This window comes from Vanacampus margaritifer, chromosome 2 (assembly GCF_051991255.1).
Source record: "Vanacampus margaritifer isolate UIUO_Vmar chromosome 2, RoL_Vmar_1.0, whole genome shotgun sequence".
Lineage (NCBI taxonomy): Eukaryota > Metazoa > Chordata > Actinopteri > Syngnathiformes > Syngnathidae > Vanacampus > Vanacampus margaritifer.
In genome coordinates, this window is record NC_135433.1 from 325,211 (window position 1) to 351,379 (window position 26,169).

The 26,169-nt window shown below is 47.1% G+C and overlaps 1 protein-coding gene across 2 annotated transcripts; it reads left to right on the forward strand.

Annotated features, from left to right (window-relative positions):
- Positions 1 to 1,358: 1,358 nt before the first annotated feature.
- Positions 1,359 to 25,891, forward strand: wdr33 (WD repeat domain 33). 2 transcript variants are annotated; one of them, XM_077556130.1, is made up of 21 exons: positions 1,359 to 1,551; positions 5,371 to 5,593; positions 8,937 to 9,005; positions 10,158 to 10,262; positions 10,336 to 10,431; positions 11,641 to 11,792; positions 13,544 to 13,641; positions 15,711 to 15,837; positions 16,425 to 16,579; positions 17,569 to 17,647; positions 17,741 to 17,851; positions 20,757 to 20,851; positions 21,098 to 21,184; positions 21,260 to 21,396; positions 21,495 to 21,650; positions 21,721 to 22,230; positions 22,297 to 22,354; positions 23,694 to 23,982; positions 24,049 to 24,197; positions 24,286 to 24,465; positions 25,433 to 25,891. In XM_077556130.1, exons 2-21 carry the CDS (start codon positions 5,390 to 5,392, stop codon positions 25,573 to 25,575), a joined length of 3,000 nt encoding a protein of 999 aa, XP_077412256.1. In that variant the 5' UTR covers positions 1,359 to 1,551; positions 5,371 to 5,389; the 3' UTR covers positions 25,576 to 25,891. The 2 variants fall into 2 exon arrangements, with proteins under 2 accessions (XP_077412256.1, XP_077412257.1); XM_077556131.1 differs by having other exon boundaries at positions 1,360 to 1,551; positions 21,724 to 22,230.
- Positions 25,892 to 26,169: the final 278 nt, after the last annotated feature.

The following is a 26,169-nucleotide window of genomic DNA, read 5'->3' on the forward strand; positions in this document are numbered from 1 at the left end:
GTAATGGAACGCGGGATGCAAAGGACGACGAGTAAGCTTTTTTGTAGGTGTTGACATGAGTGCTACACGCTCTTGTACAGTAGGTGGCGCAATGCACATCTGCGTTGCTTGCAATGCGCCGATATGCAGTTAATTGCAACTCAGTAAAAAAATATATATATATTCGGGACCACTCAACAGAGCAAACTTCACACTTGGAAAATAGTAGAATATTTAAGGGTGAAAAAAAAGAAATAATCACTCTGGGGATGAGGAGCGAACCCGCCAACTTCATGGGAGACGACCACTGCATCACTTGAGGTGTGCCGGGTTCTGCATGTTGAGCTTATTGCCAATGGGTCCAAAAGGAGATGCATAAATGTGCGCTATATTCAAGCTGACACCAAAGATGTCAGGATTAACAGCTGGACAAGCTTGGTTCAGTGGTATGGGCTGTCTTCCCACGAGACAGTTCTGCAAAAAATCCTACAAACTCATTTGTCTGAACATAGTAAACTGGACTAGAAATAAGCGAAGTGCGCATCTGGGCAGCGCGGTGCATTGTGGGTAGGCCGTCACTTGTCATTGAAAACCGACGGAGTCGAACGGGGCAAGCGCTGATTTGGACCCTTTCAACCGTTGGAAAGTTGATGTTTTTTTTAATCGAATCTATTTTAAACATTATTGACTGCCCACTGCCGGGACGCGACACTTAAGCCTATTGAAGTGCTTCTTATTTGAACGAATGTGTGCGCTTTAGCGGGAGTTGGACCGAGGACCGAGGACACAACACCGGGACGAGCTTTCTTCACTGAAGGTTGAACTTGAAGCAGCTTCTTAAATGACGTCACTTCCATTCCGTACGTCCGCCAGCGAGCTTCGTCATGCTTCCGTCTGTTCCCTCGCTTTCGGGATATTGACAAAATAAATGTGTTTAAAAAAAAAAAATCAATTTCAGCCTCTTTTATCTTTCTTTTCTGTCTGGAAATTGGGAAGAGTGAACGGACGTTTACAAGCGTACACTTCCGTCTTCTCCAGCTTTGCAATGGTGTTTTTTTTTGCCGATAAACTCCATTAGGACAGTTAAAAATGGCACCAAGTGCACCTGTTGTTTTGTCACTTAAGGCTGAAAGTCGTTTAAAAAATGCTTGCAAGCTTTGAGGTGTGCAGTTACGCAAACACTTTCAGCACTCCATTCGCCGCCATTCAAATGACGACTTTGTTTGGCAGCAAGTTTTTTTTTTAAATTTGATTTTCACGCATGCGCAAAGGTAATGCGCACTTCGCTTGTTGCGCCTAGGCTGTTTTGGTTTGCGACGCCTCGGTGACGTCGGCGTGCGTGATGACGTAAACGCGCACTGTTGGTTTCGAGGCGGGGCGTACGCATGAGCGTGGTGACGTCACGATCCATGTTTGCACCGCCACTCACGATAGCTGCCGGCTAAAGCGGCACCAAGTGGACTCATTGGAGCGGATCTGTGGTGCCGAGTTGCGAAAGAAGCTCGGCGGGTGGAGCCCGCAGCTGGTGTTCGCTCGCTAGCTTGCGAGCTAAGCTTGCCGCGGAGACTTTGGGTGAGTGGCGATTGGCGACGAGCTTTCGGAAACCTTCGGAGCCCTCCGGAGCAGCGGGCCGCCGAGTTAGCCTCGCGGCTAGCCAGCGCGACAAAACAAGCCGGAGAACGCGCGCACTCGCCCGAAATGTGTCCGAACCGAAGCAACTCTTCAGCCGTTCAACATTCACAGGATGCTTCAAACACTTTTGGACGCCAGCGCGTCGCTCTGACACGCGCTCAGCTTGTTTTCACGATTGAGCCGCTCGCGCTAGCTAGCTAGGCTAGCTAGCGAGGCGCCATGCTAACATTGAGGCTCACTAACAATTAGAAGGCTTTGTGGCGATAGCAACGCATTTCATCGGAATTGGATTAATGTAATTGATCGCCTTTTAACTTAAACTTGTGAGATTTTTGGCGTCACCGATTTATCGAATCCTCACCTTACGCACTGTTCAGTGTGTGTGTGTGTGTGTGTGTGTGTGTGTGTGTGTGTGTGTTGTGTAGAGGGGCAACAATTAACAACTGATTAATTATCAATTTAATCGACAACCATTTTTGATTATGGATGAATTGTTTATAGCCAATGTCCCACTTAAAAATCAATCTAAATCCTCTGATTGTTTGAAACTGATCTTGCTAAAATGTTGTTCGGTGCATGACGTCATCCACCTGTTGTCCGGGTTTGCTCACGTGACGTTCACAATATTCGCCACGATAGTTGTGACGTTAATTTGGGGATTGAAAACACACGCCCATAAAGGGTGCATGTGATAATTTTCCGAAGTGTCACCTTGTAGCGCCAACTGGAAAGGAGCACTTACTCCATGTTTTGATTTTTGGCCTTGTCGCTATACCCCAAACTACACTCTGCGCTCCTCAATGGAGTGTTGACTTAATGGCGGTGCATGTAGTGTTGGAGGGCGCAAGTTTACAAGCATGCGGAAATTGCAGAATTGGGACAGCGCATCTTGTGATGTCATCAACTTGTGCCATTGTGGTCGATCTGAGACATCAGACGTTGCAGCAGCAGCAGTTGTTGTTGTTTTGGCAATTTTGCTGCTTCGAATGATATCAACGACAGGAAAGTAGTAGTCAAGTAAAAAGCCCAGTCGATGGCAGCTACGGCGCCGCGCCTGATTTGTGAAGCATTTATTTGCGGCGCCTGCACAATCTGCTGCGCTTGGGGAGAAGCTTGCTACAGAGGTCAAACAAAAAGAACACCAAATAAATTCATCGTTATCTTAAGTGGGTCAATGAATTGGTCAATAAATTAAATCAATTAATAACAAAATACAGCAGGTAGCATAAAACATTGAAACAATGAGTGTCATGCCCAGTCAAACGGCAAAGAACAAAGATGTGTTTTAAATTAAAAGTGCGTAGAGAGGGAGGTGGCCTACTATTTAACGGAAGGTCAATCCAAAATCCATGAAAGAGATTTGTTGAAAATCTCACAAAACTTTCTAGACAGGAAAATAATGTTTTCAAGTAAAAAAAAAAAGTAACTCGGTCGATCATCAGCAAGTGGAAATATATTTTTAATGTCTTCTGTATTCATAATTATATAATTATTTTTGATCGAAATACCTGATTATTCAATAGAATTTTTCCTTGGATATTTGAATACCTAAATATTGGAGAGCTGCAGCACGAGAGGGGACTGCAACCCGCAGTACTATACAAAATAGAAATGGATCATGAAAGACAAGAGCTGACATTTGGGGCGGACTGGCCATCGGGAATTTCAGGAGCTTCCCAAATGGCCGGTCCGGCCACGAATCCAATAGTAATTAACTCTTTGACTGCCAGACGTTTTCAAAAACGGGACGTCGCCAGTGCCAGCCCATTTAAGCATTTTGAGTGATCTTTCAAGGTCCACAGAAAATGTTGTGTTTGGACTAACACACATACTACCAAATGAAAGATTGGACTCTCATCTTTCATCAGAAAAAAAAAAGTTTGTTTCTACCTTATTCTGTTCTTCAGTAATCAACACTAGAAAATGGTTACTTTCACCGAAATTCTCTGTTTTGAAACAAAAAGCGGAGAAAAACGGCTTTTTGTGAAACGATGTTATTTCATGCACTCTAGTGAATTGTACACTTCTTTTTGTCCATGAATGATGCCACAAACACCTAAATAATGCTTTGCTTCTGTAAAACGCTTTCACCAACAATGAAAAAGTGTTTTTTGATTGCAAAATGCGTTTATTTCCATTCAACAGTGTAACAATTTGACAAAACAATTTCGCAAACTATTTACTAATGTGTGCAACTGTGGTACTACTTACAATAATGTGGATGTTTCAAATACAGTTTTTCCTTTTGTAACGCTCTCCTGCGTGCAAGGAGACGCCAGGACTCGCACAACAGTTTACTTTCACTTTCGCATTGGTCCGTTTCGCGTGCAAACGTTACACTTTCTTGGCGGCCTTTTTTTCCGGGGAATAAAAAGCAAGTAGCAGACTGTACACACTTCCTCCGATGAATATGCATTGGACTCGGGGCACTCTCCGTCGTCCGATCGAACGTCCGCCTGTGCGTGCTCGGTTGCGCTCCGCGTTACGACAACGTCATTTTTCCTTTGTTTTCCATTCTCATCTCCTGCTCGACGCTCTAGCTCCGCCTCTACTGACGCCCACCCGATCTTGTCAAAAGAGAGTCATCGCTGCCCTCTAGGGGCCAAAAATAGTCATTAGGCACAACAGACAGGCTGGAAACTTTCACCAGACATGCGGAAGGGTTTCCTCTATCCGTTTCAAAAAAAAAAAAAAAAAATCATTGGATGACGTCTTTAGACGTCATTGGCAGTGCTCCGTAGGTTTTTACTTGACGTCGATAAACGTCAATGGCAGTGAAAGAGTTAATGGCTTGATGTCGGTCCAACAACCAATCGGCACGTTGGACACTGCACCACCGCTCCCCCCAAGAAGTTTTTTTTTACTTGAGGGCTTGCAAGTACTGTGCGGTTGGCTGACAAGTTTGAGTTAAATAAGCTCGTACGGGTCCAAATTGCATGTGGTTCTTCAAACGTTGTCAGTTGGATTAAATTAGGAATGCAACGACATTTTTAGCCAAAACCGAAAATGAAAAATGCTTGGCCGAAAATCGAAACGGCGGGAAAAAATTATGCATATTTTTTTTATTATAATTAATTAAAATTATAATATTATTCTAAAATATTTATTTAGCTCTGGCATTTTAACCAAGCACAGTATAAATGGAAACGTGTTGGCTAATGCTACATTAAACACCAAAGCGGGTTGAGCATTTTCTGGCGGCGCCGTTGCACCTTCGAGTCAATGTAGTCGGCACAGGCAATGCGTGCGGCGCTCTTCAAATCAGCACATTGACTCATTGACCACAGTTTAAAAAGAAATAAATGCGTCTGTTGGCTCCAGCTCATCGGCTTCGGGTACGGACGGCCAAGTCACACTTGGCGTCCTGTACGGGTCTGTCGCCGCCCGGAGATGGCAGGAGAAAGAGTGGCTCACCTGAACCGCACTACACGGCAGTTCTGGCTTTTTTCCGACCCACTTAAATGTTGTTGCTCTCTTCCGGGGTGTGCGGTGACCCCGGCTGCGAGCTGCTGCCACCGACCGGTGCAAACTCGCACGGTGAAAAGCCAGCGAGAGGAAAAGGTGGACGCTCACCCCCGCGTTCGCTGCTTACATCGTTTTCGGCTTTCATTTTACTTGGGCCGAAAATTTCCGGTGGCCGAATATTCGGCGCATCGCGATCTTAAATGCACTTCAATGAAATTGTTGAGAAGGACCGAAAAACAGCTGATGGATGCCAGTCTTGAGTAGTCCGCTAATACATGTTCCGTCTTGTGGCAGGTGGGCGGGGTGCGTCGCCATGGCGACCGACGTGAGCTCGCCGCAGCGCTTCTTCCACATGCCGCGCTTCCAGCACCAGGCACCGCGGCAGGTCTTCTACAAGCGGCCCGACTTTGCCCAGCAGCAGGCCATGCAGCAGCTCACCTTCGACGGCAAGCGCATGCGCAAGGCCGTCAACCGCAAGACCATCGACTACAACCCCTCCGTCATCCGATACCTGCAGGTAGGCCCGCTTGCCCGCGTGCCGCCGGCTGGCTTGACTTGGGAGGTTGGGAGGCCGATGCTGGCCACCGCATTTGCCGCTGAAAAAATCCATTCGTGACTCGACATGACGTGGCTGCTGAATTTGAAACTGCCACAATTGGTTTTGATGTTTACGGTAGTCTGCTGGCTCGGGGTCGCCCTTGGGCCGGCAGGACACTTTTTACAAATACATGTTGTGATGGAATCAACACCTTGTTACGTTTTTCATCTCTAATAGGCGATATTTTCAGTTGGATCCACTTAAGACACCCCTCACGATTTCATCTGCAGGTTGGCTTACCTTCTACATTTGCTTCAATCACAGTCGGCTGTCGTGTGGAGGTTGTGGAGTTTTTTTTTTTAATGGCTGCCTTGTCGCCACTAGCGCTATTGCCACGTGCATTCTGGTCACTGAGTCGACACGCTTCTCAAATAATCATAATAAAAAGGCATATTTTTATTTGCATTTCAGCAAAGTGCTACAAAGTAAAAAGCCTTTTGCAAAAAGAAAGTTCTAAAGGACGCCCGTATGCGGTCGGGGAGAGCGTTCCTCAGCCTGGAAGCCGCCGAGGAGAAGTTGTGGTCGGCCATAGTGCACAGCGGAGCTTAGTTTTGCGGGCTTGGAGGAGGTTTGAGGATGTGGAACGGAGGTCGTGAGGAGGTCGTGGGCGTGACGACTCCGTGTTTCTTGCCTCGCTAGCAAGCATGCAGGAGCAAAACAGTGAGTTGAGTTGTAACTTAGTCAAGCATTCAACGAAGTACTTCTTTGGTCGGTCTTCATCCACAAAGTCCTCATCTTCTGCATCCAAATTGAAGAGCTGCTTCAAACATGGCTTCATTCTATATAGCGTTACCATGAAGGGATGCAGTTTATAGCGTGATATGAATTTTGGGCCACATCGCTCAAGGGCTGCATGGAGGAAAATATATTAGCAAGCGGGCCAGATTGCTAAAATCATGCTATAGAAGTTCAAAACAATTGCTTTCAGCAATACAGCCATTTTGGCCATTTGTGGGCGAACCCCACATTAAATTCTATTGTTCCATAAAATAACATGAATGCAAACAGAAGGCGGCAACACTTTGCCTCTGTGAGTTCTGGACGTGTTAAGGATTGGATTTGCGTCCAGCCCAAAGTGAAGATGAAAGTGTGGCTCAATAAGGACGGACCCCCCCCCCCCCCAAAAAGGACGGATTCCCCCCAAAAAGAAGAGAGAGAGCAACGATGATGACGTGTTGCATCGGTAACATTACCAAATGAACAATACTGAACTCTCGAAAAGAAAAAGATAAGGACGGACTCAGCCAGCCCGTTAGCGAGTAGAACTTAGGGAGCGTCTGCAAGTTGGCTCAAGGCACCATTAACATGGGTCACTCTTGTTGTGGGCGGTCCCCAACCTGGACGTCGGGACGATATTAGATCGTGTGACGATCGATTATGCAGGCCGCCCGTCTGGCATTTCCGCACAATTTGACTGTCGGCTCATGTAGCAGTGTGGTCAAGTAGCGCACCCCCCCCCCAAATCCCCGCCCGCCATTCCTCGTAAGTATGCAAATTGTAGACAAATTGTGGCAGTGGCGCCAAAAATCCCAAATGTTTAGGTTACTTGTTTTTATTCCAAGCCACCTCGGTAGCGTTTGTGAACTGATCGGGCCAAGCGGCAAACTAACACCTTAATGCCAATTTTTCAAAGTTTCCCGCCCGTGCCAGAAAACAACACGCTAACGTGCGTAGCGAAAAAGAAAAAGAAAAAGAAAAGTCTGTCTGTGTTGCATTCAAGGCCCGTTCAGATCATAGGAAACTACATAAGCCACCATCCACTCACAAGGGTTGTCAACTTGTTACAATATTGACCTTTATTTATAAAAGGCGCTTTGAACTTTGAACTTGCTTCTTTCTCTCTTTTTCCCTCCTGACTTGATATCAGCCAAGTTTTGTGCGCTTTCAGATATTCGCTCTTTTGAATCCACTACTTGACAGAACGGTGACTTTTGTTATTGTTTTGCTGCTTTATAATAATGTATTTCTTTACAACATGTATTTGGTATTGCCGTGTTCATTTTCGCAAACTCATAAGTGTAGCCTTACGAGCACAGTATTTATTCAATGCGACTCTCATTTCTATTTCATATGAATTTTTAAAAAATCCTGATCAAATCGAAATCGGGATTTTCTAGAAAAAAATAAAAATTTCCCCGATTGCTCACTCCTACCTGGACGGCAAACATCTGGCTGACTTTTACTCCGCCACACACGGCAGCTACATTATGCGCACTTGAGCCCCCTTTGGGAGCGGCGCAGGAAATGACGTCAAAGCTGGCGTGCCGATGATGACAATCAGAATTGGCGCCGCGTTTGGGATCCAAGAGCACATTTTTCTTGCCCGCGACGTCAGCAAACTCATTTGCATGCGTGATTGGGCAAGGATGACCAAAGGCAAATGTCCTTTTTTTGCCCCTACAAAAGCATTTCACTTTACAATTTATTCTCTAATTTTGCTTTTCCCTTTAACGAAAACCATCATGAAAAATCACAGGGGAAAAAATCACAATGTTTTGCTTTTAGTTGATCAGTTAACATAAGTTAGGAATTAAAGTGCAGAGCTTCTGCCTTGAATCAAATCCTTGTGCAAGGTGATGATGGTGATGATGATGATGATGATGATGATGATGATGATGATGATGGCAAGTTTGTTGTAAAAGCTAAACGGTGCGACTCGCATCCATGAGCACAACAAGTGTCAGCTTTTGCTTCTGGTGTCGGGAGCGAGGCCGTCGTGTGCGTGTCCTTTTCTTACACCATACAAAGCAAGATGAGCAATATTGTTGCCGCTATGTAGCACGTAGACGGGGGCGGGGCCACATCTCGCAACCCTGAGAGCGTGGGTTCGATCCCAGGCCGTTGTGACCACGTGGAAGGAAGTAGCCCAGTTGCTGCTAAATCGCGCGCGCTGCCATCACATGAAGACGCTTTTCAGCGCCACTTTTGTTGCATGTTGCCGTCTTTGAAAGTTTGACATTTGGCTGAGCCGAACAAATTCAGGATTTTTCGTCGGATCTGCGACCAACAAGTAAAAAAAAGAAAGAAGCAATAACTGGCGACAGATTCAATCAGACAACGGAGCAGTTATTTAAATAAATAAATAAATCATTCTATTTTATTATTCTTTCTAAGCTACTAACAATAAATGTCTAAGCAGTGCACAAAAGAGTCCTATATAAGATCCACCTTTTATCTTTTCCGCACTGTTTAGTTATTGTTCTATATGTATTAATTGTGTGTGCGGCCGATTGTGACTTTTGTGAGGTGTTTTTGCGGACAGAATCGTCAGTGGCAACGAGACCATCGCGACCTGCGAGCCATCCAACCCGATGCCGGATGCTACAATGACGTGAGTCTCCCTGCTTTGACCTTTTTGTCTTCCTGTCTCCTCCTCGTCTCCTTGGCGGCTGGCCACCATCTTGGTTACCTTTTCTGTCAAATCGTTCCTAGCAAATCGTTCAATCCATGATTGAGTGAATGCTGACGTCTCACGAAGAAGTTTCAGTCGCTTCCACGCTATTCAAGTGGGACTTTTTAGGCGTTTTAGTCATTTTGACTGGTCAGAATTGGTGGATATTTTCAAGTAAAACTCGGCCCAAACCAAAAAGGCTCCAGAAGATGTTGAGAAAGAATCGAGTCACACCGGAAAATATGGTTTGAACCGTTTTATTTCGTCACGTGGAGGAAGTAAATCATTTTCTGGCTTCAGACACATTTTTGAAGTAAAACTATATACGGTGGAACCTTCGGAGTTCTAACGTCTCGGAATTGGTACAAATCGGACTTTGACCCAAAAATCGGAGTAAAAAATGCCTCAGAGTTTGACCTCATTCTCGGAGTTTGCTGAACGTACCTTGATGGGCTAGCCGAGCGATGCCGAATGCTCACGTTGAGATAGCGGAGACCGAGCGCTGCTCATTTCCAGTCAGAGCGGGTGAATGCTCCGGGTGAATGCTCCGGGTGAATGCTCCGGGTGAACGCTCCGGGTGAACGCTCCGGGTGAATGCTCCCGGTGGTGCTCCGTACGTTCGCTGGTGCATTTGGATCCTGCCACGACAATTTTCTTTGACTTGGGACCAGAGAAAGACAGCGGTGCCAATGGGAGCAAAGAAAAACGTACAGCGTTACAAACCACAATGGATTTAGGAAGGAGATGATCGCGGCGTCGTAACTACTACCGCTAGCTAGCTAGCTGCGCACAAGCAATACTTGGCTAACGCGTCGTCCGCCTCGCGACAGCGCTACTTTTGCTGCTACGAAGGCCATGATTGGATCGGCAGCTCTCGTAACGCCTGCTGCACCGTGTAGCGCAAGTTCGCTTAGTGGCTAGCGGCCGGGAAAGCCAGACGTGCTTTCCGATTGGTCAGCGTGACCCGTCTGCGAGGAGCGTGTTTGACCTCAGCGTTTCCATCCCAAAAGCATGAATCGTGCGTGTGTTTTCTTGTCGGCCAACGTACAGACCAAAGAGTGTGACCGAGCCCCGTGCGTTTGTGTCCCACAGTTGGTCCCTCCTCTGGGAATGCTGAACAATCCCATGAACGCCGTCACCACCAAGTTTGTGCGCACGTCCACCAACAAAGTCAAATGTCCCGTCTTTGTCATCCGGGTGAGTTTGGGACGCGGGCGGGCCGATGTTGGGTGCCGACGTCGGTATTGATTGTGTGTGCGTGTGCGCGCAGTGGACTCCCGAGGGGCGTCGGCTGGTGACGGGAGCGTCCAGTGGCGAGTTCACGCTGTGGAACGGACTGACGTTCAACTTTGAGACCATTTTGCAGGTGAGCCTCCTCCGATTGCTAAGCAACACATTGAAATCCAATCAATATTGCAATCTATTGTTGTAGGGCAATTCATCGAAAATCAATTCCGATTTTGAGGATTGCGCTCCGTTAGGCGTGGGCCGATGACCGCTTTAGCGATTTACCGTGGTTTTAAAAGATCCATAACCGCTAATACGGTCTGTCACCGCTAATGACCTCAATTTGAAGTTCTTTGCCTTCAATTCACTTTCTTCTCCTTCTACAGCGAGTCCTTCTAGGACACTTATTGTCCTCAAAATAAATGCATAAAGACATCAATAATAAGTTTCCATATGTAGGTGTAAGCGTGTCCCCATGGACAATGAGGAACCTGCGGTCTGCTCTAAAAATAGCTCACCAGTGACGGGACATTGCGACTTGCTAAGAAGAATCCAAACAAGAAGAATGTCATCACTTCTTTATTGAAGCTTAGCAAAGTACATGTTTCTTAATGTGGCAAATATTCTATATTTAGTTTAAAAATGAAATCAAATGTGTTAAAGAATTTTCTTTATGAAGTCCAAATCTTTTTCAAAGGTACATTTAAGAGCTGTCGTTTTAATACTTTGGCTCACGGTTATCGGTTGTCAACAACTAATATCGGCTATGCCTGCACTCCACAATGACAAAATTGGCGTCATGGTACGGCCTGCAATGCGAAAGCACATACAGGATATACACAAATATAGACAGTATTTACATCAATGAACATGCACACATCCAAATATTTAGAATTGATAAAAACTCAAATAAATGCTGCTGCTTTGCTGAGGTTTTCTATTTTTGTGGAGGTATTTTCTGCAGGTATCGAACGGAAGTCCAAATGTTGCTATCGTGACAACACCACGCCCGTTGCTAGCCTTTAGCGTCGACTGCTAGCGACAGCAAGCTAGATAGCCGCTAGCGCTGATTGCTTTTCAAAGGCGTGAACGGTCTGCAACCCTCGTTAAGATCATCGCTTTCAACAAAGCAGGCTCGCTCTCATCAAATGGCGGTTGTGACCTCACTTTGGTCCCGTACACCAAAATCTATGGCGAGGGGAAAGTACAGTTGAACCCTTGAAGGCCTTGAAGCGCCTGGCAAAACATGCATGGAAAAGCTATGGGTGACTTTTGAGTCCCTCCCCGAAAAGCGACTTTTGTACGTCTGTCTTTTGTGTCTGACGTGCGCCGCCTTTTGTGCCGCCAGGCCCACGACAGTCCGGTGCGCGCCATGACGTGGTCCCACAACGACATGTGGATGCTGACGGCGGACCACGGCGGCTACGTCAAGTACTGGCAGTCCAACATGAACAACGTCAAGATGTTCCAGGCGCACAAGGAGGCCGTGAGAGAAGCCAGGTTTACACGCCACCTCCGCTTTTCCCTACTCGAGCTGCTCTCGTGTCTTGTTGATGTGTGTGCTAATAAAGTGGCGTCAATAAAGGCCGGGCTGGCACTCTGTCAGGGATCAATAAAGTTTTTCACACTTGACACTTTGCGTGTGTGTGAAGGCCACCTAGCTGCAAGCACGTGCGCTTGCTCCCGGCTTGAGCACGGTCCTAAACCAAGACCCTGGACCTCAAACCTAAACAAAGACACACGGAGCCGATTTCAGTCCTTCTGCTGTACGAGCCCAGCCCTAAACCTTGAACTGAGCCTGAAACGTCCCACTCGGTCCTAGCCCTGATGAGCACAGACCTGCACTCGGTGCTGAACCTTGAACTCAGACCTGTTTCTTAAACCCAGAAGTGAACCTAGAAACTAGCTTTAGGACTAACCGATGGATCGCGACCGGCCGATTCTCGTATCGGCGTATGTCGATCGATGCCTTTCATTGCCGATGGCAAAAATCGATGGGCTGCAACTCGTGCTTTGCAGCCGGCGGCCAACTCGAGAGCGGCCTGTGCGGAGCGTCACGTCCCCGCCCCCTTTTTTCTTTTACACCAAAACAGGAACTGAAATCCTCATTTAAGTTTGTGCATTTTCAGCACTCTCAAATGGAAATGAAGTTCTGTTTTGATATGCTTGAAAGATGAAAATGAGGTCAGATTGTTAGTTTTTCTTTCCCCTTCATCTGATCAATTCATTGAAAAAAACATTTGGCAGAATAAAGGATTGTTAAAATAACCAAGGGGCTTTAAAATTGCAGCTAATCTATGCTCACAATCGGTATCAAGCGATCTCACTCGCGCTTGATGGGAATGGACAGCATGAAAAGCCTACTAGACATTCATTCTGGACTTGCATCCAGTGCCGAGCTCCAACCTAAAGACACTACAGTCCTAAACCTGAATTGGAGTCTTGTACTCAGTCCTTAACCTGGGCTGTAACTCAGTACTAAATCTAGAACCAAAACCAGAACCATTTCTGAAGCACGACTTGTTAGGTCCTGAACGCCAACCCAGACCGGCAAGTGGACCCCAAACCAAGATTTAAATCTAACCGCAATCTGCAACCCATCGGTCCTGATCATAGACTGAACCTTGAACTCTGGACCATAGTCTAGAACCTTGAACTCTGGACCATAGTCTAGAACCTTGAACTCTGGACCATAGTCTAGAACCTTGAACTCTGGACCATAGTCTAGAACCTTGAACTCAGACCCAAACCAAGGTCTAAACTTGGACTTTGCCTAAAGGTGTGAAAAGTGACAGGTTGAGTGTAGAAAAGCTGAGCAGTTTTTGTTGAACTCTTTCTTTTAAAAATGCAACTTGATGAGAAGAAGCACAAAAAGATTGGGAAATATCCCCCCCCCCCACACTTTTTTTTTCTGGCGTGTGGTTGGGCCAAGGAGGAGGTTTTGTTGTCACTCCTTGACGATGGATTGGTCAAAGACACGAGGTGCCACTCTGACGCGTTGTTGCAGTTGGCATCCAGCAGGGGGAGACGGTCCGTGTAGGTCACGGTGCGCATATTGATTGACATTTTCCCAACAACATTGTCAAAGTTTCCTTTTTGAAGTCAATAAAAGTCTCGGCAACGTTTGCAGTTGTTGTCATGTCACCACGGAAAAACCGGCGTCCAAGCGCCCGCGGAGTCATGGGCCCGGCGGAGGCCTTGCCGTGTCACTTCCTGTGTGTGACGTGTCACTTCCTGTGTGTCCTCTCTAGTTTCTCGCCCACTGATAGTAAGTTCGCCACCTGCTCGGACGACGGCACCGTCCGGATTTGGGACTTCCAGCGCTGCCACGAGGAGCGCATCCTTCGAGGTAGTAGAGTCCCGCCCCCAACACACCGCACCACACTAGGGCCCCACCGATATGCGTTTTTTTGGGGGGGGGGCTGATGCCGATACTGATTTTTGGCAGAAAAAAAACCCCATTATTTAAAAAAATCTATATAATGCATAAAAAGACCCCCCCCCCCATTCCTTTTCAATGGGCATCACTTACACACTGCATGACAACAACAAAAAATCCTTGGATGTTTTTTTAAAAAGTTTTAACTTGAAAGGACAATTGCCCCAAAAACAATAACGTGACATAAAAAGAGAATAAACTGCACTCAAATAGCAACTGGTAAAAACAAGTCCAACTACTTTTGGCCCCTTGGGGGCAGTGTGGTGCAGCATAACATACGCTGCACACTTGCTAGTTGCTAATGCTACACTAGCAAAATGGTGCATTCAGGGTACTTTCACAGCGTTGGAAACTTCTTTTGAAAGTTTTCATTGCTGTCATGTACAAAGCACAATATTGTGCACTCTAAAACCAGTTGGGTCCAAAGTAAGCCAATTGCGGGTCCCAAATGGAGCGATCCACTTAATGGGTCAATTGGAGGCAACTTTCTGGCTTGTTTTCTACAAAACAAGCCCATTTTCTGACCCAAGTCAAGGAAGTGACTCATATTTATGAGAGCCATTTCTTGACTCAAAGTTGGGTCAAATCAACCCAAGTAGAGGATTGGTCCATTTTTGACCCAACTCTTTTTAGAGTGTTTTTTTTTTTTAGTATGAGCTCAATGTATTTATTTATTTATTTTTTACAGTATTGTGAGCTTTTTTTTTGCATCACCAACCTCGCCACAGAATCGTGCTAATGATCTTATTGTGACCTTCATATGGTGATGTTTGTTGTAAATCGTTACATCCCTACTAAGAAGTATTTCCACCATTTTGCTCGAAACGGACTTTCTGTCAAATGAAAGGCAATCGCTGACGCACGCTGACGCACGCTGCCGCTGCTTTATGAATTATCGCAAGGACTTTCAAATCTATCCTCAAAGCAACTGCGAGCCAGCGCAGCAATTCAAGCAAAGGCTTGACGTGATCCTTTTTTTTTTGTTTTGTTTTTTCAACTGTAACTTCATGAGCGACTGCTTGGCCAAGCCAGTAAAAAAGAGAATTACAAAAATATACTCCACTTTTCAGTTTCAGTTTCATTTGCGCTATTCAATTCAATTCAACATTTTTATTTCATTCTTTAAAAAAAAAAAAGAAAAGAAATGAAAGTGGACAGAAAGAAGTGAAACTTGTATCTGCCCCTGATAACATTTTTTAAATAAATCAATAAAATAACAATGAAAAATAACAATAATAATAAAACTAATCCACACCAATCCTAGCAGTCAAGAAGCTATTTTGGTAACAAACAAAATGAATATATATATATTATTTTTCCACTAATTGAGCTTTTATACATTTTTTAAAAAAATCAATGAAATGTATCTTTCTTTTTGTTTTGTTCTTTATTTAGGTTTAGAAAAAAAACTCACTTTCCCTTTAAAAAACAACAACATTTGATTTGCATGTTAATTGCTCAAATTTCATGATGGGCTTTATACATTATTATAAAAGGCGGTTCAACTCCATCAACTCAATGAATTTGTATGTTTTTACTTGACTAGATTCCTAACATGGGAACAAAAAGAACGAATCAAGTTAAGACGGGAGTCTGAAATCACGCCTGCTTTGTCACTTGGGCTTTTATTTGCTTGGAGAGCTTTGAAAGCGTCGCTTCTACCGAAGTCATATTTGGGTGACGAGTCATATTTGGGGTGGAAAAAAAGTCCAAAGTTCAACTTGATTGCTTCTCAACACTTGTTTGATGTTCTACTCGGGGGAAGCCTTTTGTGATTGGCTGACGAGTTTCACTTCAAAATGGCCACTGCTGAGCTCGCAGAAGCCCGACTTGGAAACGCCTCAAATGGAATCACTTGCCCGCAAAAGTCATCGCTTGTTGTCCTTTCTTTGATCTGGCGCTTTTTTGCAACTTGTTGGCTTGCCGCTAACGCAATGAGGAAAGCTGAGGTGTGTGTGTGTGTGTGCGCGCGCGCGCAGGTCACGGTGCGGACGTCAAGTGCGTGGACTGGCACCCCACCAAAGGCCTGGTGGTGTCCGGCAGCAAAGACAGCCAGCAGCCCATCAAATTCTGGGACCCGAAGACGGGACAGAGTCTGGCAACCCTGTGAGTGAAGGCACGCAACACGCGTTTGCACGCCAGGAAAAGAAAACGAGCACAACACAACAAAAGCTGACATTTTTTCTTTCTAATCAATGAGCGTTTTTCTCTTCAAATTCTTATTTTCTAATTCCTGACACTTTGAAATAATGACGGATATTGTCTCGATACCGATACCTGCTACTGATACTCGCTTATCCATAACAACAAGCAAAATCATTACTTTGAAATCACGATCGTGTATTTCTCAGCTTTCCGACATGAATGAAACGTAAACTTGTTAGTCTCAGCGATATGAATTTCTCACAATCACACGCGCTTCATTTCAACTTTCATTCCAAGTCAAATGTCAATTCGGAATTGAGAATTTTTGAAATACAATTTGCGTCAAGTGCGCTTTGATAGCTTTGAGACGGTTTGAGTCGCGTCAGGTGATGACTTGCATCCAAAGTACGAGCGACGTTTGCTTGCTGCGTGTCCCGGGACGGCTTGAAATATTGATGAGCTGGTCCCGATTGACTTTGTCTCGCGCCGGCACACGTGGACAAAGAGGCCTGGTTTGCAGTGAGCCTGTGTGACCTTTCACCCCTCAGCCACGCCCACAAGAACACGGTGATGGAGGTGAAGTGGAACACCAACGGCAACTGGCTGCTGACGGCGTCGCGGGACCACCTCTGCAAACTCTTCGACATCCGCAACCTGAAGGAGGAACTGCAGGTGTTCCGAGGACACAAGAAGGAAGCCACGGGTGAGTCCCGCCCGAGTCACCTGGCCGATGACGCCCAGCGAGCTTGTCCGCTGTCATCCGTTTGGCGTGGCGCTCGCTCGTCCTCGTTTGACGAGTCGTCGCGGACGAAGGATCCAAAATGGTCCCGTACGGGCATTCCAAAAAATACAAAATGGACGTTGGATACATTTTAGGGAGAAGGCGCCGATGTTGGGCATGAAACATGGCGGCCAACCTTTTGTTTTTGTTTGACATTAAGAATTGTGAAATTTTAAGATTTGAGTTCTTTTTACATTTTGGAAAATAAATATTTACGGTAGAAAAATAGAGAGAGCTATGATGACGTTTACTGGTTTAAATTGCCATTATTTATTTAGTTTCACTCTTTAAAGAAATGAAAGGAGACAAAAAGAAGTCCATCTTTTATCTGCCCCAATCAACACAAAATGAATGAAAACAAGTCAAGACATTTTTAACATAACAATTTTACCAAATTAATTCAACGGCATCATTTTGTGCTACAATACAATATCATATATATTTTCAATAGTAATTGTAATGTAAAATTTTAAAATGTGCTAATAACCCTGAACAAAGAAATGTAAAAGGCTGTTTTAAAATGTCTCAATTTTGAAGTCAGGAGAATTGTTCAATAAACGTTGAGACATTACAAGATTGCCATTTGTACTTAAAAAAAAAAAAAAAAAGTGACGCCAACATTACGCATGAGAATTTTTTTATTTTTCTGTTTTGTTTGGAAAGAAAGTTGTTGGCTTTGTTTTTTTTCTCACCCAAAACAAAAGTCATCCTCCTCCCAAGTTGCTTAAGATTGATTGCAAATTGTGTTGAAAACAAGCTAACTTCATGGTTCACGTTCAGCAAGGTACCACTAGAGGGAGCCTTTTGGCACTAATGCCAGACTTGAGCCGCGTTTCCCGGGAGTGAAACAGAAGAAGCAAATAAAAGAGGTGTGACGGCAAACTGTTTTTTTCCTGTTGGGGGCTCGGCAGCGGTGGCCTGGCATCCCATCCACGAAGGGCTGTTTGCCAGCGGGGGCTCGGACGGTTCCTTGCTCTTCTGGAACGCGGGGTAAGCGACGCGCCGGGGATCAGCCCGCCGCCGCCGCCGCCTTTCATTGCCAACGCCTCAACATGTGCCGTTGTGTGTGCGCGCGTGTGCCAGGGTGGAGAAGGAAGTGGGAGGCATGGAGATGGCGCACGAGGGGATGATTTGGAGTTTGGCCTGGCACCCGCTGGGTCACATCCTCTGTTCGGGATCCAACGACCACACCAGGTAACCCCTACCACCACAAGACCTTTACCACATCATACTGACCACATGTGTGCAAAAATTGTGATTATTGCATCTAATATGGCTTTGCAACAACACGCGCGTAACACGACACTCATTTCATGTGTGCAACGTGGCCACAACATGAAGCACTGCTGGGCGATCTGACCACATTCGTCGTCGTCGTCGTCGTCGTCGTCGTCGTCGAGTCGAGTCACTTTCACCATTTGTCATTTCTAGCAAACACGAAGTAGGACAGAATCAAAGGCTTTTCTGATGCTTGTTCCACCAGCTGCCACCAGATGGCAGACTGACTCACAATCTATGGAAGTGAAACCCGTGGCCGAAGTGACAACCTTACACAGCTCAATTAAACATAAGCATCCATGAAAATGAATCAACAAGTGTTGGGTTCATACACATAAATAACAAATGCGAATGAATTCACGACTTACAATAACTCTAAAAAAAAAAAAAGGCATCCTCAAGGCATGCTGGCTCCTTTAAATAGACAAAGCTTGAAATAATGCATTTTGCGCCTCCTCAACACGACCCCAAATGCTGGGCTGGTCTGCCTACGTCAGCGACGAGCGTGCAGCCGGCAGGTCGGGTGAGGTGGAGGTCACCTACGACCGCTTCTCTAAATATCGGACTGGGTAGCCTGTAGGCCAAGACTTTTGAAGCCGCCAGGCCGCCATATTGCTCCTCCCAAGAAGCCTTTCTTGCCATACAATCTTATACGTTTACAGTATCCAAATTGGAGAACTTTTGAGCGTATTTGGTAGAAACAACATGATTTCGGATGTTTTAAATGCGTTCAACGTCAACAAGAAGACTTCAGACATTTTACTACTTGCCTTAAATCTTCTTCTTTTCCTTACGACTTTTCCCTTCAGCCAATCAGTTGCCTCCATCGAACCCCGTCCTCTGCATCCTCTGCTCTCACACCGACCACCCTCATGTCCTCTTTAACTACATCCGTAAACCTCCTCTTTGGTCTTCCTCTGGACCTCCTGCCTGGCATTTGGCAACTCAGCATCCTTCTGCCAATATACTCGCCGTCTCTCCTCCGGACATGTTCGAACCATCTCCGACGTGATCCGCAAAGCCTCTCGCATCTGAGGCCGTCCCTCTGATGTTCTCCTTCCTGATTCTCTCCATCCTGGTCACTCCCAAAGACAAGCTCAGCATCTTCATCTCTGCCTGCCGTCTTCTCCTCAGTGGCACTCGTCTCCAGACCAAACCACGTGGCTGCTCTCACTAAAGCTTTCCTTTGAGCTGAACCTCTTCTTTCACACCTGACACTTTGCTGCACCCATTGCAGCCTGCCTTCTTCACTTCTTTTCCACACTCTCCATTGCTCTGGACCGTTGACCCTGAATACTTGAACTCCTCCACCATGTTGGTCTCTTCTCCCTGGAAGCGGACTCTCCCACTCGGGTCCCTCGCATTCACACGCAGATACTCCGCCTTGCTACGGCTCACCTTGCAAACCTCCACGCCTCCAGCTTCTCCTCCACCTGTTACTCGCTCCTTGCCTTAAATAACTTGCCTTAAATGATATGCTTAATGATGTTTGCAAAAGGAAATTTCACCCCCCACATCAAATCATTCCAAATTCACCAAAAGATGCCTAATCTAATATTGGGGTCTAAGGAACTGAGCACTAAATTAAAAAAAGGGGGTCTTCAAAGCAGCACATTCCGTCCACTTGTTATTTTTTTTACTTTATAAAAACAAACCCACACACCCCCGACTCCCTGCCCCTATACTAACAGCCTACTATTTTTATTTTTTTTATTTAACCAGGTAAAATGTTTGAGAACTAATTCTCCTTTACAAACATGACTTGGACAAACAGAGCAGCAATTCTCATTAGAATATAGCAAAGTTTCTTCATCACTCACAAATCTGTTGAAAACTGGGGGAAAGAGCCTTTTTTCAACATGGCCCTGGTTGATCTCCTTTGCTCTGCTGCCACCTGCTGGCCGTTTTTGTAATAACTACCATTGCTTCAACCGTTCTCTGCAGTTGAGGCCAAATCAAAGCCTTCTGTATGCGATAGCATAAAAAAACAAATGTATAAACATGTATTAGAACATATTTAGACCTTTTTTAGACAAGTAAGTTCATCTAACCCAAGAACATTGTAATTTTGAATGAATTATGGAAAGCTCAATTGGAAGTCTGTATGATGTTTTTTAAAAAAAAAAAGTATCCTTTTTTTGTGCTCATTTTTAATTCTGACTTGAGCTTTGCATAATAAATGCATAAATAATTTGAAATATTTTCAAACTTAATTTTATATCACGATATATACCATTACTGTGACGGAATGCAGTCGATGTTGTGATATGAATTTTGGGCCATATACGGTAATAATATTGAGGATAAGCGCTTCAAAAACGGATGTCGACACAGTAGTAAATTGAATACAAATATGACTTTGAATTTTGACTTGTGAGTTCTACACACCAAAAATCACAAAATGACATCACAGGAGAGCTCATCTCGTCTTTTTTTTGAAATCGCTTTGTTTGAAACTGCATTTGTTTGATTATTTGTGCAAAATAATGTCGGCTGCGGTGTTTAATTTGATAAACAGTTGCAGCACTACTGGATGCATTTCTCGTTTGATGCAAACGTGTCCAAAGAAAACGAGAAAAGTCAGCGTGTCGTGAAAATCCATGTGCTGCTATATATTATTAGCGTGATATCGAATGGGCTCTCTCGTCATATACGAAACCTTCCGTAGATCGCCAAGCACGAGTCACATATGGAGTACAAAGGTGCGAAACTCCTCCCACATGTACAAGCGTACAAACGTCATGTGTAAAACACGGCAACAACATATTACACGTGTGCAGCATGCTATGTTCTGACGACGCACACGCTCGATGTTTGTTAGTAAATTCTGGACCAGGAATCGACCCGGCGACAAAATGAGGGACCGCTACAACCTCAACCTTCTGCCTGGCATGTCGGAGGACGGCGTGGAGTACGGTCAGTCACGCGGGACACCACATGACACACGTGCACGCCGTCACCTGCTTGTTGTTTGTTAGCATTCTCGCTAAGGAAAGCACGAAAATCATCTTGTAGTTGTAAAAATGAAATACGCTTTTGGTTTCGGAAAATCACGAACGTAAAGACGTACAAGAAGCTGCAAATAATTCACAATGGTTAGAAATGACAAATGTTTTGCGCTGGTGGGAGCAACTTTTTTTTCCACTTGCTTGGTCATGCCAGATGACATGGAGCCCAACAACATGGCCGCCATCCCAGGCATGGGAATTCCCGAGCAGCTGAAGGTCGCCATGGAGCAGGAACAGACGGGTAAGTTCTCGCCAAGCCTTGGTCAGCCCTCAACAACATTGATTGAGTCCAGAAACTGCGCCGCGTTGTGTCCAGATAAGGAGGCGGAGCCAGACGAGATGTCCATCCCGGGACTGGACTGGGGCATGGACGAGGTAATGGGCAAGGACAACAAGCGGGTCCCGCAGAAGAAAGTCCCCTACGCCAAACCCATCCCGGCGCAGTTCCAGCAGGTCAGCTGTCGCTTGTCAATCACACAACGTTGTCATTTTTGTACCAAGTTTGTGACGTCTGAATGAGGAAAACGCCCGGCCGGGCCCCTTTTCCGCAGGCCTGGGCGGAGAATCGAGTTCCCTCCATGCCCACTCCTGGAGATGGCCCCAAAGAACGCAAGGTGGAACCCAAAGCGGACGGCAAGAAGAAAAATCAGGTGGAGCTGGAGCAGGAGATGGCAGCACTGCAGTACACCAACCCCAAGCTGCTGGAGGTGAGTGCCGTGGGTGGCGGCGTGGCGGGCGGGCGTGATTGACGTCTGCTGACGCGCCGCTGTCTTTCAGCAGCAGATGAAGATTGAGCGCATCAGCCAGAAGAGCTCGGACGGCCCCCAGCAGGGACCGGGCCCAATGCCCCCATTCCCGGGCCCCGCCGGACAGCAGAACTTTCCTCCTCCCCAGTCCAACAGCATGGGACCCCCCTCAATGGGGCCTTCTTTCATGCCCTCCGCTTCGTCAGGACACGGGCAGGGCATGATGGGCCCGCCGGACATGCAGAGACACCCCGCCCCTTCCAGGAACATGGGCGCTCAGGGACCCCACAACATGGGGCCCGGGGCCAGAGGAATGCCAGGCGGGATGATGGCCCCCACCACCAGAGGGATGGGGCCCCGGGAGCTACAGGGGCCTCCACCTCAGGGGGCCATGATGCCGCCGCCCCAAGGAAACATGATGGGACCTCAGGGAGGGATGATGGGACCCCCGTCCAGGACGCATAATAACTTTGGGGTGGGGGGGATGCACGGGCCTCCGCCGCCGGGAAACATGCCGGCGCCCCCCTACATGCAGCACCAGGTGAGCGCTAGCACCTGCGCTCAGGCTTGTCACCTGTTCCTTCTGACCCCGTCGTGCTCTTTGCAGGCGCAGGGTTCGGGGCCCCCCATGCACGGAAGGAGCCAGCAGAACCCAAACAACAAAGGTGAGCTTTGGAGTTCTGTTGATGAATTTTTTTACAAACGGTCTATGGTTAGCTTGCCAAAGTGACGGCCATGTTGCGTTTTTGCCTTCATGCTCAAAATTGCCTCCGTCCTTACTTGAGCACATCATGCAAAAATGATGTTGGATTGTCGGGTGCCGCCATTTCCTTCATTTTGGGGGATCGGTGAGCGACCAATCGTTTTGGAAAACATGATTGCTTTGAAAGACGCTCATGATTGGATTGGATTGAAAATCATCCGCACCAAAGATAGGCAAGCCCTCGAAAAAAATGTCCATGTCTCTCTCCTCCAACACAGCTGACTCAAATGATCAGCTCATCAGCAAGCACTGTCGAAGCCTGATAACGATCTTGTTGATCAATCAGGTGTGCTGTCGAGGGTTCCCAGCTGCCACGGAGCCACGCCTTTTTTTTGAGGGTGTTTTCAATCTTCCGTATTATTCGCTCCAATCAACATTTTGGGGCCAAGAAGGTTTTTTTTTTTTGTTTTTTTTGATGTCGCTCGATTTCAAAATGACTTTGATTCTCCAAATTGTCTCTATATTGAGATAATCATTAAAAAATATTTCCATGATGATTTTCTCGATGCAAGAGTCTTTTCAGTCACTTTTTGTCTTTCATATTTGGTCCAATATTTTGGAAAATGGCAATCATTTTTTCAGTTAAGCAAATCATCTTTCATGTGAAAAAGTGAAAAAAAATCCTAAATTTGCGAGTTTATTAAGTGGCAAATTTGCAAGGTTTTTTTTCTCCGAATATTGCCCCCGTCCGCTGAAAATATATATTTACACGTGGCCCTAATACGCCGTCGTAGTTTTCTTGTTTTAGATCCTCACAAACGAACAAACTAGTATGAACAATTGAATAGCTTTTAAGCTATCCTCTTAAATGAAAAGTAACGTTCGTACATTTTGACTTCATTTGAAACAAACGTTTTGAGCTGAAACGTACTTGACAGGGGGCGTGGCCTCAATAGCTCTGCAATAAGAGTCTGACAAAATGGCAAAGTGGTGCGAGGGCGCGCAAACAGTCTTTATACTCGCCATCACATTTTCGACAAATTTCTCTGCTACAAGTTATTTGCACCTTCAGGTTCCCTGTTGAACGCCAATTTTGTATCTTTCTTTTTGAATCCCATAAATTCATGTTCATTCCCCCAATTTTGTGGAATTTTGCTGCTAATGATGTGAACTTCCTTTTGTTTGCGAGAAACTTCTGAGGTTGAGATTGAAAAGTGTTTTTTCATTACTGTGAAATGTTGCGAGCCTCGCAAGAAGCATGCGGAAAGAAAATGCCGACATTGTGTCTGGCTCTCCCTCAGACCCCCGGAGCCCGGCCCCCAACCACCACATGGGCCCCCCGGACCGCCAATGCGCGGGGGGGCACGAGCACTTCTGGGGAGACGGCCAGCACAAAGCGCAGGACTTTGACGGGGGCCAGGACTTCCACGGCCGTGGGGAGGAGGCCTGGAGACCGGGACCCGCCTTTCCGGGGGGCGCGGGACACCGGGTCGGGGCGGGTCCCCGAGGAGGCGGGGCGGCGGCCAATTGGGGGCCCGAAGACCGGCCCCCCCGGGACACGGGCGAGTTCAGAGGACGGCGAGACGACAGGTGAGCCGGGCACATTTTTTGGGCTTCGGGATTGGAACCCGAACATTGAAACTGTCGACGGTTCAGGTTCAGAGGAGGCCCGGGACGGCCCGGAGGTCGAGGCTACCCCGAAGACTACGCGGGCCAGGAAGAGGGCTTTGATGCCCCCGAAGACGTGAGGGGCTGGGAAGGCGGGCTCAGGGGCAGACCCAGAGGCGGAGGCCCCCCAAGAGGAGGTAGGCTCACACTTTTGAGTTGCTCGTCAGGGGCCCGGCCCGGCCCGGCCCGGCCCGGCCGCATGCGCTGACTGTTTGCTGTGTTGAGGTCACGACGGCTACCGCGACGGACCCCCCCTACACGACGGCACGTCTCCGGCGAACCGTGAGCGCTCGCTGTCCCTGCAGGGGATGGACATGGCGTCTCTGCCGCCGCGGAAGCGACCCTGGCAGGACGGCCCGGGAACGGCCGACCCCCGAGAACGAGACGCGGCAGCCGCAGATACAGGTGACCTTTGATTGTGCGTGTCGCCGGGTTTGTCCTCATAGTGAGCGGGATCATGTGCGGCCTATCCTGGCTGACAGATGTGCCTTGGATTGGTCGCCAGTTGGTTCCAGGGTGTCAATGTCAGGTTGGCAATATTGCTAATACTACTGCTGCTTCCAGGAATGAGATGAAGAGACTCCTAAGAAGAGTTGACAAATACCTTCTGATGAAAGGGGGGGGGGGCAGTGCCAGCGTGTATTAGTTAGCCCCAAGGACAACATGAGTAGACCATGGGGTCTGCTCTAAAATGAGCTCAGCAGTGATGGGACATTGCGATTTCTTTAGAATTAATTAAAACTGAAAACAATTTTTTTTTTAAGAAGCATAACATGGTACATGTTTCTTCTGTAGCAAATATTCCATATTTTGTTCAAAACATGTTCGGGGGGGGGGGGGGGTTTGATTTCCCCAACTATTTGAAAAAAGATCATTTGAGAGCTGAACTTTGAATTGCGTGATCATGTGTGACATTGTTGTTCAAAAGGGCGTTAGGATGAATCCTGTGTTTGTGGAATCGGGATGGAGCAGCAAACGGCACCTGCGGGGGGTGGGGGGGTGGGGGGGGTCATTTTGCCACTCGCTGACCACTGCAAATAACATCACAGTTGCTCCCGTAACCACCAATCACGGCTCACCTCTTTTCTGGCTTTCGGTCATGAGATGCAGGCTCTGTCATGTCAACTGCAAAATGACGACCCCCCCATGCATCATTTTGCTGATCGATTCCTGATTCCACTAAGGCGATAATGGTCACAATGTCATCTTGAGACTGGCAGGCGCGCATTTTGTCAAGAAAACTTTGGGGTTGACTTCCCTTCAATGAAAGATTTGACTTGATTGTCCTTCGTAAGCAACGCAAGCAAAATGGTTTTGAATTGAAAGCGCTCGGCCATCCTGACGACGATGCGCGCGTGTGCCCCGCCCGCAGGTCGACCTCCTCAGCGGGATGACGGCGGCGGATACGGCCCGCCCGTTCGAGGCGTGCGGGGCGGCGGCTGGGGGCCCGGCCTCAGGAGAGGGGGCCCCCCCATGCGTGGCGGCCTGCTGAGGGGAGGCGGCCGCGGACGCTAGACGGCAGCCGGCGGGATGGAGACGCTTCGTCGGCCGCGGACGCGAGACGGCAGCCGGCGGGATGGAGACGCTTCGTCGGCCGCGGACGCTAGACGGCAGCCGGCGGGATGGAGACGCTTCGTCGGCCGCGGACGCGAGACGGCAGCCGGCGGGATGGAGACGCTTCGTCGGCCGCGGACGCGAGACGGCAGCCGGCGGGATGGAGACGCATCATCGGCCGCCAATCTTTCCTCATTGGTTTTTTTTGTAAGAAATTTCTATGTTTTGTCTTTTCACTGACTGGACAATAAACACCCACGTGGAAGCTTTGTCACTAGCTTAGCTTATTTTATTATTAGCATAGCATCTCAACTTCATCCGTCAATCATTCACTGACAGATTTGGACGTCGTGGACCAAGATGGCTGCGACGACGTCCGCCAGAAATCCTTTTGTGGTGATGAGAGAGTCGTGCTGGCAATCGTTCAGCATTCCTATCTTTAAACGATTCGTCGAATTCTGCTCGATGACTTGATTGTTCTATTTGTGGGGGGTCGAGGCCTGCTGCAGATGTGTAAAAATCTGGGGACTGGGACTTATTTACACCCCCCCCCCC

What these genes read in the sequence shown, in the direction of transcription:
- wdr33 (XM_077556130.1), top strand. Translation starts at nt 5,390, where the DNA reads ATGGCGACCGACGTGAGCTCGCCGCAGCGCTTCTTCCACATGCCGCGC. An exon ending in GTCCCGTCTTTGTCATCCGG is followed by an intron (nt 10,263 to 10,335) that starts GTGAGTTTGGGA and finishes GTGTGCGCGCAG; the next exon opens with TGGACTCCCGAGGGGCGTCG. An exon ending in CGCGGCAGCCGCAGATACAG is followed by an intron (nt 24,466 to 25,432) that starts GTGACCTTTGAT and finishes CCCCGCCCGCAG; the next exon opens with GTCGACCTCCTCAGCGGGAT.